The following is a 13,245-nucleotide window of genomic DNA, read 5'->3' as shown; positions in this document are numbered from 1 at the left end:
TGTCCCTTTTTATCACTGGTTTATTTATACTGGTAAACATCAAACAGAAACAACAGCAAAATCAAGAGCTGGCATCCTCCCATACGTGTGATTATCATTTCTCTTACATCGACAAGTTAATTTACAATGGTTGTCACCAGCATAGCATGATAACGCCGTAAGTAAAAAATATGTAAATGAACAATTCCTCAGGATCTCATCCACACGTAATGTCAGATTACTTCTTCCACCTGTCATGCTGTTGGTGTTGAGTCAATTGTTGCTCCAATCAGTAATGACAGAAATCCCATCAGAGCTGACTCTTTAGGTAATTACGTGATAAAAATATATTGATTCAAACCAGAGGGCAGTATAGGTTGAGTCAACTTGTGCCACAAAGATGCTGCATTGTGCTGTGTCTGGGAGTGTGAGGTGCTGAAAAGATGGAGGGCTGTCTGTCGACTACATTCTGCTCCGACCCCTCTGGGATGAAAAGCACAATCAAAATCTCTTCAAACCACCACCAAGGTAATTAAGACATGTCACCATCTGTCTGTAGAGCTGGGGACAAGAATCATGTTGAAAGTCTGCAGAGATTGTATGACTTTAAGTAACAGGCAATGAGGTTGCGAACCCTACTCCTTCATGTTTCTTTCTTTCTTATAATACAGTATGTCCAGGTTACTGCATTCAACACCACAAGAACACTTATGGTTGTATTGAGATATACAGTATCTCAAACAACTGAACAATTTCTGTACATGAAGTTGTTTTATACATTGTTGTGCCTTTCATCAACGTTTGATCAAATGTTGTTTTAAAGAAGACTTTGATAGGTTATAAGGTAGAAAACAAAACTGAACCGTTCCCCACAACCCTGTACGCCTGTCTTGCTCCCAAATATATGAGAGATGCTCAGAAGTCCCTCAGTAGAGAGCACAAAATTCAAAACAAGGAATAAAATCCATGTCTGTTCCACAACAGGCCATAAATCCAAAAGAACGCAGATCATTAACTCCAAATCATAAAGTGCTCTCCAGAAGCCACTCCGACCTGGAGAGCTTGTCCCTGGCCTGATGAATGTTTGTTGTGGTCTCGAGCTGTGGCAGCTCCCCACTCATTGACAGGCTACGTTTGGAGCGCAGGCTTGACCCAGTTTTGGAGTATGCCACATAGCAGCGCTCCGTATATGAGTCTACGTTTAGGGAGTGCCTGCGGTTCACCCTCACCCCACCTGCAGGCACAGTCATGTAATGGCGTGGGGCCTGTTGGGGTCTTGGGCCCCTGGGAACAGCAGTCCATTTCATAGGTTGGCCTGGAACGGCCAGAGTGACAGCAGTGGCCATTTTGACCTCTGACGAATTATTGCGATTCATGTTGGCTAGCTCAACATCTGCCTGAGCTTCAGCTCGCCGAGACTCTGAGGGTTTTGGTGGCCTCGGAGCTCCTGGGGAGGCCGGGTGCCAGCTGTGACTGGCAGCAGAGGTAGAGACGGTGCAGTCAGGGACAGAGGGTTTGGTTGTGGCTACACCGACTGGTGGACGCTGCTTGACTGGCTCTGCGAGTGGAAGGGTAACCCGGAGACAGTCCTTGTCACTCTTGTCTGGACGTAGACCCTGTTTGGAGAGGGACTTGGGAATCCCACAGCCTTGTAGTTGTCCATCACTGCTCAGTGACCGAATATCCCCCATCTCCAGAGCCTAACATGGCAAGAAACAAGCAGGAAAAACAGAGAGACAGATGAGAGCGATTTCCCTTAGACACCTCTGTGTCAATATTCACAAAGATAATGAACAGGAAAAGAACAAAAGAGGAGGAATCATGTAAAATTGACCTTATCTGCATCTCCTTGGTTACACACGCGGTAGCGCACAATGAGAAAGATAATAAAAGCAAGAACTGAGGCCACAATAATCCCTCCAATGATAACCACAATGGTACCGCCAAGAAACTGGGACTGCATGAAATGGCATCTCAGGTACTGTGGCTCAGTGGTGAAGTGGACGCAGCCTATCACTCTAGTAGCAGTCAGCGAGGTCACCTGGTCATCGTAGATGGCCAGCACACACAGGTCATAGTGTGTACCAGCCGCCAAGTTGTTTACCAGGATGTTCTTACTAGTCGGGGGTATCATTCTGCAGAAAGGAAAAAGGTTTGAGAGTTCTGACATACATGAAGGAGTTTTAAATGAAAGTTGAAAGAAGAAAATCAGATTATGCATCCTATTAGTTTGTAGGGATCAAATTACTTGACAGTGATTTATCGCTAAGAGGGCTATTTAAGATCTGTCTAGGCATAATCTTTTATTTTTGATTTATTCTCAAAGTACCGTTACTAAAAAAAAGGGTGCATTCTCTAGCTGGGGATGCAGGATTCTTCACTGTACACAACGGCAGGATTACAGACTCAACTCCCAAATGTATTCTGAATTTGGTAGCAGAGACTGAGTCTGCTGTTGACTTCCAAGTTCCTTTGGCAAAAAGGGGTTTGGGCTGTGATCCCATCACATCAGACTGATTAGCACTAAATATGGAGGGAAAGATGGCAGGGATGAAAGAATAGTGTGTTTGTCTGATTCAGAAATCATGGATACGTGCAAAGCCTCTGATTCTTTGTAAAACGCTGGCTTGACTGACTACTCTTTCATCTTCCCATCGGTCTGCAGCTCAGCACTGACATTCTGTTTTGATTTTCTTGATTAAGCATTATCTCGGTTTTGCATATAGTAAATAGCACAATTCCACAAAAGTGAAGGGGAGGTGGGGTTATTAATGACTAAATATCTAAAGGAAATGAATCATTCAAAGATAAAACAAAGGCCATGAGGTTTGGGTGTGATTCTAATCAGTTTAACTTGATTTATATCCGGTTAAAATTCAAACCATGCTTCATGGATCAACCTGTTGTTAGTCTATTATCTAGCTCAGTTTGTTCTTACCTGTACACCAGTGAATCATCATATGTCCCATTATATTGGATCTGGAACATTCGGATTCCAGGAATACTTCTCTGGAAGTTGAACTTGACCAGGGCTGATGTTGACGTGGCCTCAGCAATTACTACTTTTTTTTCCTGGCTGGTCTTGGCGTTCCCCAGAGGCACCCCTCCTGCCTCCGCTCCTGTCTTGGTCACTGTGGCGATATCCGACGACCCGGGGTCAGGCTCCTGCTCTGAAACTGTGTTGTTGGTGATGTGAGGGAGCTTAGTGATCACCAGATCCACGGTTTGCTGGGCCTCACCAGCTGGATTGGAGGCCACACAGGTGAAAGAGCCTGAAGCACAAACTAATTAAATTAGTCTTCTCCCTGTTATTTGCTGTGATTGTGCACAAGCATTAAAATGCATTTAAAATTCATTTAAAAAGCAGCATCCATAATTAAAAGGAATAGTTCCACCTTTTGGGAAACATTTCAGCCGAGAATATCTAATATGCTGTAAATGTGTGTTTAGAAAGAAAGTGTAATGAAATTTTGCCTTGCATCATTGACTTGAATTTGACTGCTATTTATTTAAAACAGCGTTAAACAGCCAACAAATGTTATGTTAGCTGTAAGATCGCATAAGCACACACGGTTCCTGTCTGCAGGATTGTCTGGGTCTATAGACTCTGACTGAACTCAGAACTAACCAGAAACTCCTGTTCTTTTCTATAGCTTCCCCCCAGCCTCTCACCTTTTTCTCTTTAATCTCTACCTGTTAATGAACCATATTCATACAGCCCTGGGATGAGCACAAATCAGAAGTCAAACTGAAACATCTAAAACTCGTACGCACGTATCTGCATCAATTTGGATAATCCCCAGAGAGGTCTAAACATGTCTCTCCAATGATTTTGTATTTGTTTGCAATGCCTCTAAATTTGATATCCGAAGCATAAGCATAAAGAATGAAAAGAGAGGAAAATAGCTAGCAAAACAAAAAAATTGAGGACCTAATTCCAGTACCATATTTTCACTACAGGCGTGAAATCCACCTTCTTATGACAAGAGAACAAATCCTAATATGTTTCTTTTCCCAGCAACAACCAGAAAATATGATTTAGCCACTAAATAATTATTTCCTGTGAATAAAGTCATTGCATGAGCCAGGTCTCTTGCACACCGTAAACTTGATCTGCTAGTGAAAACAAATACCGTTCTATAGGCTCCTGCACGCACCAGCAGACAACTGCTTTTGTTCAATCTACAACACAAGCAGAGCCACCATTAGAGTAAACAAACCGGAGTCTTTGACAGTGCTGATTAGGATGTCCAGTGTGCCGTCTGTGTGGACCATGGCCCTGGAGGAATTGGACATAAGGCGTCCGTCAGGGGCGATCCAGTGGATAATGGGGTCGGGGTCGCCCCTGGCCTTACAACGCAGAGTCACACTCTGACCCTCCAAAGCTTGCAGCTCCTGAGACGGAGAGAGGCAACTGAGTTAATGTCAACATATGTTAAACACATACGCTGATTGCAATGTTTTGACTGAAGGTAATCCTTTTAGTTTTTTTTTTTTTTTTAGTTTTTTACCAAGACATAACTGTTATATTGTGAATTATATTTTTTTCGAGCATGTCTCTAAAGGCAGAATTCTCAATATGCCAGTACATAGAAGCATGTATGAATTCAAGTCCATGTTAATTTTATCTACAACTATGCATAAACATGCTGCTGAATGGAAGTGAGATGAAATAGTTGTAATTATTTGGCAAGGATTTGATCATATGTTTTAGTTTGGATACATGAATGAAGGCCTAAACCACAGTAAGCTTTCACTGTGTAATAAGAGCTTCTCCACGGATCCAGCATAAACCTGCAAATAGTGTTATTAAAATGAAAACTGAAAATTCTGCTGAAGGAGTTCTATAAAAAACTCTCCACAGGCTGCAATTTGGATATTTTGAGTCTGAGATATTTCACAATACTCTGTTTGCTGTGCAGTCCAGGTGAGTCCCACAAGTCTTATAAGACTTGTCTAGCTTGTAAAGCTAATATTTAGTGTGACATTCAAAGAAAGCACAAAGTGCCACCTTGGATTAACTGAGGTGGATCCAATGTCTGACTCTCAGAGTGTAACAATGGTGAGTCCTATGTCGTAACTGTGCACAGATCAATTGAGAAGATATACCTGAGAGTGCCTGGTGATGAGTGGAGGCTCACACAGGAATTCTTCCTCTGAAACAGTCCAGAAATAACGTCCAGCAAGGTGTTGGGGTGAAGCACAGGTTTCTAGATCGTCCTCCCTTCGCAACCGCCTGAGCCAGAGCAGCTCACAGTTACACCTCAGAGGGTTCCCTCCAAAGCTCAATGCAAAGGACGAGGGTCCCATTATCCCAGAGGTGGCCAGGACCCCAGCTCTTTGGAAAATAGGGTCTGGAGGAAGCTTCTGGAGCTTGTTGGAGGTCACATCAAGCCTTTTGAGCTTCTGTAGCCCTGAGAAGGTACCCTCAGGAATGTAGCTGAGCATGTTGTGGTCCAAATTGAGGGTGTGGAGATTAGACATCCTCTGAATGGCCACCCAGGGAGCACTTTCCAAGTTGTTGTAAGATAAATCCAGCTCTTCCAGCGCCGTGAGGTCGTTGAAGGCCCCGATGTGGATGTGGGTTAGCTGGTTGTTGTTGAGGATGAGGTGGTGCAGCTTAGACATGCCGCTAAAGGTATCATTGGTTATGCGGGTTAGCCGATTGCTGTCGAGGTGGAGAGCTCGTAGGTTCTCAAGGTCTTTAAAGGCATGAGGCGCAATAGTACCGATAGTGTTCCGAGAGAGGGTCAGGTCCACCAGCTTAGTCATGTTAGCAAAGTCTTTGCGTTTGATGCTGGTTACAAAATTATCCCCAAGACGCATCTCCACTGTGTGCCTGTCGATGTTTGGGGGAACAAATAACAGCCCCTTTTTGTCACACAAAGTCGCTAAGTTGGGGTTGAGCACCTGGCAGACACAGCGTTTTGGGCAGATTTGAACTTTGTGGGCCTTAACAGCCGCACCAAGAACTATTAGATAAACCAGGAGAGACTCCATTTGGCTTTTCAGTCAGGTTAATATCCCTAAAAAGATCAAAGTAAAAAGAGAGAGAAAGAGAGAGGGAAACTATTTATAAGACAGTTAAAGAGAACAGAGCATGACATTTTGAGATTGTTATTCACAGCATTGTTATCATCTCTAATGTCTATTGCTGGATCACACATGCTCTGAAAAAGCTCTCTTTAAAGGGGGGTACTGGGGGATTCTGCTGTGTAAAGATGAGGCTTTTCTGTAATATTTGAAACATGATTACTGGCAGGACCCAGCTTACAAAGTGGTAACTCAGAGTGTCCAAACTGAACAAACAACAAATGCACTGCAATGAGACATTAAACTAATTAGTCACCTGCAGACTCAAGAATTAAACATCCTGTAATCTTTTATGATTTGTGTGGCAACTCTCCTTTTTCGCCCCTGCTTCCCTGCCTGTATTTTTCTGATATGATAATGTCAATCCTTTTATGTTTGTGAACAGAAGGATGAAAGTCTAGATTGGCAGTCCTGGGCCTCATCAGAATTAGACTGATACCTCCCAGGATCATATCTCCAATAGGAAGGGATGATTGGGCCCTGTGCCTCAGTGAGGATGTGCTATGCCTTGCTATTGATTTTTCTCTCTGCTCTCTCTGCTTCTACTCTTACTTATGACACAGCTGAGATGGGGATAAGGAGGGATCCATTTGATGAATCCTGAGATCTTGTCAGGGATATGACATGCCATAAAACTAAGACAGTGGAGACCAGATCACAGCTGTATGGGTGCACCACACAATGTCCCGGAGCAGGCATTAGCTGTGATTATATTTAGCACAGAAATTTAGCCTCATTTTGGTCGAACATGCGATATTCAGCCTTCTAGGTGTCCCATTACAGCATACAGAAAAGAATACCAATCCAATCAAACACAGAGAATAAGAGATCCAATCCCACAACTGTAGTAAAAATCCAAAGGCTAACCTTTAAATTTTGAAGAGAATGGCTGATGTATTATTACAGCTTTCTGTGGTTTGCTGGTAATGCCTCCATTGTTGATGCTGGATCTTGGAGTGTGAATAAAAATCTTGCCTCAGCAAAGAGCCTGCCAGCTGAGTACCTTCATGCTTCAAAAGCTTCAGTTGCACCAATACTGTGACATACAACTCATAGTGTAAAAACGTTGACAGTCGGAATATGAAGAAAATATCAAAGAGTAAAGAAAAATTCACACTGGACCAGACTGGCAAGCTGCCATGCTGAGGCATGTTTTTAACATGAAATGAGGAAGGAAGCGAGCCCGGTGGCATCCGTTAACAACCAGTGCATTTTGACAGGTGGGGAAAATATTTTACAGCCCAACAAGAAGGCGAGAAAGAGGTCGTCTTAAAAATGCCAAGAATGGAGCCAGTGGGAGGGATGATATTATTGGAACGAACGTGCTGGGTGTGACATTTTCATGAATACTGCTGATCATACAGCAATGAATCAATGTCGTCTTCAACCCATTTTTATTAAGGACAGCTTAACCAGGTCGCAGAAGAAGCTCATTTGATATGATCGGTTGAGAAATGAACAATGGCATCATTATTAAATGATGACTTCCTCTAAAGATGGCAGAGGACATCCATGACCTGATGTGCTGTAAAGCTATGTGTGATGCTTTCCAAATACCTGTGCGGAAAGTAGCATATCTATACTATGTGTCTGTGTGTGCATGCATATCACAGGATATCCGCAAAAGCTGAGGTGTAAGTGGGTTCATGTTGGTGTGCCAAACGCCTTCTGCTCTGATTCTGAGTGGCACGGCCTCTGGATGTGCAATGAGGCAGAGAGGACCTGCTACTTCCAGACTTGAATGGCACTGAAGACATGATATCGATTCACTCGGTGGAAATGGAGCTTTTTACACTGCTGAAAACTCAGTCACACGTGAAGAGAACGGCTCCAGTGGTGATCCGCCCAAAATTTACCCTGTGAGGACCAAAGGACAGTCCCTTACTGCTGAGACAGGGCAGAAAGTATATTCTGTCAACTCCCTAATTTGCATTTGATTATGGGTGTTCCACAGAGATTTGCATAACATCAGGTGCGTGAACAAATACATAGATGATCAATCAATGCATTCATTAATTACATACTCCATCTTTAAATGTCACACACTCAGAAAATCATTATCCTGGAGGTTTGGTTGCTCATTATGGTGAGACGACATGGGAGGGCCACAAATAAACAAGAAAACAGATAATCTACTCATGCATTAACTGTAATCTCCCTCTTAGTCAATCAAATGTTCGTTTCTCTGAGCAGGTCTTTTGCCCTTAGAGAACAGAACAGACTGACAGCACACACCCACATACATACACATCAGTGGTTGGATTTGTGCATAATAGAGCTAGCTCACTACACAACAACCGCTAGCAAGGGAGACAGACATTCATGCACAGCAGCAGTATTATACTGTAGTGAGAGGATATCTATGGTCTCCCTGGGGTAGCATTCACCAAGAAAACCTTTATGCAGCATACTCTATGCCAATTGTGCGGTGAGGTCATGAAGAAAATGTTTTCAGAAGTCCTGGAGCTCATGTAAGAAAGCCTCTAGATTTCACATCCAGGCAGCAAATAAGGGAGAGCAGCCCTGTGAGAGGATGTTAATGAGATGAAGTCTGCTCAGCATACCGCCACACAGGTCAGCATCTCGCCAGTGTCTCACCTGGCTTGCTTAGGGCATGCCAGCCCGATGTGTGTTACTGCCAAAAATAAGCTCTGCTGTGTCAAAGAGGTAAACTGACAACACAGCGTGATGGTAAAATTGTATTGACAAAGCAGTGAAATGGCTCCAGATTTATGAGACCGAATGGAGCTGCAGCATCTACTCAGGTGGATCATGCTATTACTGAGGTGGTAGAAATTCTATTTCACCAGGTAAATGTTCACGTAAACCCAGTCCAAACATCCTGACCAAATATTGAAGCTGTTATGGGCCGTCTAAATCAGACATCTGTGTTTGTGAATATGGGCATGTGCTGTGACACCCTTTTCCTACAGAGTCTGCCAATGTTAGAATGCAATAGCACTTGGGTGACAGCCTTGATGCCATGGCAACCCAGAAAACGTCAGTTTTTGGTGAGATGTAATCAGTGGCTCATTTTCACATCATCTAATAATATTTCGAAGTCCTCTCTGGAGGAAAGGCCCTCAACAATCGAGTTTGTGGTCAGAGGCCAAAGCAGATTCATTGTTCCATTAGTGGCACACTAATGATAAGAAGAAAGGTGACCGTACACTCAGCTAATTTTCCGTTGGATTCAGTGTTTGACTGACTGAATCGTTACCTTTTTTCCAGGGTTGTGCGCAATAAAAATCTAAGTGACTTAATAGAGAACCCTGATGTAGTTGAAATTATTTTTCAGACAATCTTGTGTGTGTGCGCGTGCCAGGGGGATAGCATACTAAGCAGACACCACTGCATCAATAGAAGTGCTGTTCATCAGCATTTACAACTCCCCCTTGTAATTCCAAGTGTTTTCCTTCCCCAGTATCAGAAGAAATTCAGAGCTATGGTGGATACTGTGTGACTGGAACACTAGACGAACAACAAACAAACAAAAAACAGATAACACTCCCTTCTCGAGAGGCTATTGCATTTGCCTGAAGCAGAGGAGGAATTGAAATGCTGATCACTGACTATGGATTTTAATTCTTCAACCGTGGTGACGAGCCATGATGCAAGGGGCTTATGACCTGGGATTTTATTGTGGAAAGATGATGCAGAATCCTTGAACATCACCTCTGTATAACAATATGGGCTTTTCAAATAAACATTCTCCATAGTATCGGCCGACAGGGCTGTAGATTGTCAAATCTGCCAATTACCAAATTCTATTTCAGATACAGGAAGTGTAAGAAAAAGCTAAATTCTTGTCTCTCATTGTGATAAAACTATGCCTCTATCACATGGGCCTTTTTCATGAAAGTCCCTGAATGAAGGGAAAGGAGAACAGCTAAAATGAATTTCAGGAACATAGTGCCTATTGGCTCTTTTTCCCTCTTTCAAAGACTCTCATGCTTCATACCTCACACAGCAAGAAAATAGCTAAATAATGTATAATCTTCTCTTCCCTCATTGTGTTGTGTCATCAAAACCAGCTCTCTTACAGCAGGTACACACATACACAATATGTGGACCAGATGTGTGTGTGTGTGTGTGTGTGTGTGTGTGTGTGTGTGTGTTTCAGCAAATTGCTTTAGAAGCCAACAAAAACTGTTTCTTAATCTTATTTTGTGATGAGTGAAAAATTTGGGTCAATGAATGAGGAGCCAGTCTGCAGAACAGCCTCTGTGCGGAGGAGCCACATATCATTCCTCTGCTATCAGTGAAAGGTAGCAGCATAGAAGCTACATCAGGGAGTGCATTAACATAGCAGTAAGAGCACATAGAAGCAGCAAAATGAGGCGTGAGCCTGATTTCACTGTTGTAGCAGTTACAATGGTGCCCGAGGCACTCATGAATAATGAGATATGTCATAACTAACACCCCACATAAGACCAGACTATTATAAGTTATCGTATACGCAAATCACTGGGACTGCATATTCCCCTGTCTTCATCAGTCATCTGGCCACACGTGCCTCTGCCCACACACACAGCATTTTCACCTGTGTTACTTCTAGGCCCATTCAGACTTCATCACATCTTAATGACTGGTGTAGTCTATAATTTGCATATCAGCCAGCCTTAACCACAGCACAGCCATTACACAGCCCATCACTGGATCCTCTGTGCTGATCAAACAGTACAATAAAACACAGACACATCACATCTGAAATCAACCTCATCCTGGACCTATCTGAATAATGGGCACATTAGGCTCGATGCTCAGTTTCACCTGTAGGAGAAAAAGCAGCACAGAATGCAGATAAGTGGATACTAAAAATAAAGTCACAATCTGACGGCGTATCTTGGCAAATGAGATTTTTGTTGACCTTGCGGTATACAGGTCCTGGGCTGGTGGGTTACAGACACTACCCCCATCACAGGTGAAGAGCTGAGCCGTCTCTGGTGGGTCCTGAGAGAACTACTTCAAGTCAATATCGCGCCTCCTCAAACACAGTTCCCCCAAAAGAGTTCAGAGGCAACGATTCACACCAATGGCAACCTATAAAATATTGAACTTACCTTGCAGATGAAGCATCAAGCCAAGTCAAAGGAGAGTGGGTGTGAGCTCATTTCCTCCCGGGAAGGTTGAGAGCATAGTGAGAGCGGCTTGCCTAAAATGGGACCGTCGGTGTGTGTCTGGAGATAATTCAGGTGTCCCGAAACACGCGTCTTGGCTCCTGTTACATGTGACGGCCTGTGAAACCGGCGATGCCCTTCAAGAAATCCATGACCGGCAGATAAAGGACGATTCCTCCACTGCTCCCTTGAATCGGAAGAATTGCGGCTCAGAGTCCCCCCCAAAAAACCCTGCTGTAGTGAAAAAACAGTGGGGTAAAAAAAAAAAAAAAAAAAAAAAAAAAACCACAACAAAAACGCAAGAAGCTGGAGGGTCCCGGTGTGGCTCTGAGGGTGCAGCTGTGCGGGATCGCCTCTGCTGCGCATCCGCCTGCATGCACCTCCACCAGAGAAAACGCCTTTTGTAGCTGCTTTAATATCTACAGCGCTGTGCTGCGCTGAATCCAGCCAGATGTTCGTGTGGCTTTCCCGGGCTTTTGCTGGAGGGCTCAGAGCGAGTTAATCCAGATTGACTGAAAGGTTGCTGCCATAATATATCCCCCTCCCTCCTTTTCTGCCCCCGGACGACTGTCAACCAGCGACCCGGCTCCGATCCTGACCAGAGGTGCTGTGCTCGGAATGGTAATCTCTGCGCTGCACAGAGACCATTTGTGTGCACAGACAGATGCAATGCCTCCGTGCCTATCTCACAGGCAGGCATCATAATTTATTCATGTACATTTAACTCTACTGCGCGAAAATGTACTGGGCCCACAATATTCTATAAAAATGAAATGTATCAGAAAAACGTTTTTTTTTCACATTTAGACGTGAGATAGACCCAAACAATACTCGAAGTTGAAATCCCATTCCCTTACAGATAAAACCTTAACTTTACTGTAGACTACATCTAGTGTGGCTGAGGCCAAATATAACAGCCTATAGCTGAATAGTCCTGGGTGTATTACATAGATTATTGGCAGGAAAATGTTGAGTTGGCTGAAACTGAAAGTACTGACTCCCCTTGGGTCAGTTTGGCACTGACCCGTCACTATCTGATGCAATGATCTCATGGCCTTTAGTGCAAGTAGTCTATATGTGCAGGACTCCATTACAGTGCAGTGGTGTAGGAGTAGTCTTACTCTCAAACACTCCATGTTTTTATTTCTTTATTTAATTTCTCTTTTATTATTATTATTATTATTGTTGTTGTTCTCAAAAGCAATGGCCTGTACTGCTTCTGCAGCCTACTTGCACTTTGAAAATAGGTGTTTTTTGTCATCCAGAAAATTACCCTGAAGATTTCTACTCCAGATCAATAGCTCCATCCAGTTACAACACATCCACTTGAGATCAATAGGAAATGGCCTAAATGCCTTAAGCATTCACAGTTGTCTAGAAGTCTGTTTGATCACACTGCATGTGGTTACTTGTGTGCACAAAACCACTGATACATATATGATGAAGTTGTGTTGCTTCACTCTCTCTGTGAGGTAACCCAGTAGTCAGTGGGGGTTTCAGCCATTCATTTCAGAAACAATTTTCAAATGAAAATACAGTCTGCACAAAACACTGACAGGGGAAGGCATATTATCAGCCACAACTACAACACATCATGAATTTTGCTGCTGAGAAATGTTAATGTCAAGGCCTGCATGTGACCTAATGTGAGTGTCTCATCTGACTTATCATGAACTGACACTGACAATTCTTGGTTTTTAAAGTGCTTCTTTACTATTGAATGCTCTGTCACATGCTATCCAGGAACTCCTGGTAGGTGAGATTATCCGCCTGTTCACCTGTCCGGCTCTTTTTCTCCAGGAACAGGCCGATGCTGTCCCTCAGAGGGTCAGCAATGCTGCGACTCCACAGGGACTCTGTGATTCCCAGCAGCTTGCACACATGAGCAGAGATGACCTGCAGGGTACACAGCAGAGTTTGGTCCTTTCATAAAGCATCTGTTTCCAGTATCTAACCTTTATTTAATGACATAGGTCCACTGAGAGTGGCATCTATTCAAGAGTTTGGCATCATTGGTAGATGGGTTGCAATCCTAAAAACAAATGTATCAAAG

At 43.4% G+C, this 13,245-nt stretch overlaps 1 protein-coding gene across 1 annotated transcript; it reads right to left on the bottom strand.

Annotated features, from left to right (window-relative positions):
• Nucleotides 1–1,001: 1,001 nt before the first annotated feature.
• Nucleotides 1,002–5,979, bottom strand: lrfn5b (leucine rich repeat and fibronectin type III domain containing 5b). The gene is made up of 5 exons (XM_029496711.1): nucleotides 5,089–5,979; nucleotides 4,200–4,374; nucleotides 2,918–3,251; nucleotides 1,814–2,114; nucleotides 1,002–1,679 (listed from the first exon to the last, which is right to left on the bottom strand). Exons 1-5 carry the CDS (start codon nucleotides 5,977–5,979, stop codon nucleotides 1,002–1,004), a joined length of 2,379 nt encoding a protein of 792 aa, XP_029352571.1.
• Between the last annotated feature and the right edge of the window lie 7,266 nt (nucleotides 5,980–13,245).

This window comes from Echeneis naucrates, chromosome 24 (genome assembly GCF_900963305.1).
Source record: "Echeneis naucrates chromosome 24, fEcheNa1.1, whole genome shotgun sequence".
Taxonomy (NCBI): domain Eukaryota; kingdom Metazoa; phylum Chordata; class Actinopteri; order Carangiformes; family Echeneidae; genus Echeneis; species Echeneis naucrates.
This window is presented reverse-complemented; position numbering and strand designations above follow the sequence as displayed.

What these genes read in the sequence shown, in the direction of transcription:
- lrfn5b (XM_029496711.1), bottom strand. Translation starts at nt 5,979, where the DNA reads ATGGAGTCTCTCCTGGTTTATCTAATAGTTCTTGGTGCGGCTGTTAAG. An exon ending in TCATCACCAGGCACTCTCAG is followed by an intron (nt 4,375 to 5,088) that starts GTATATCTTCTC and finishes TCTCCGTCTCAG; the next exon opens with GAGCTGCAAGCTTTGGAGGG. An exon ending in ACCAAGGAGATGCAGATAAG is followed by an intron (nt 1,680 to 1,813) that starts GTCAATTTTACA and finishes TTGCCATGTTAG; the next exon opens with GCTCTGGAGATGGGGGATAT.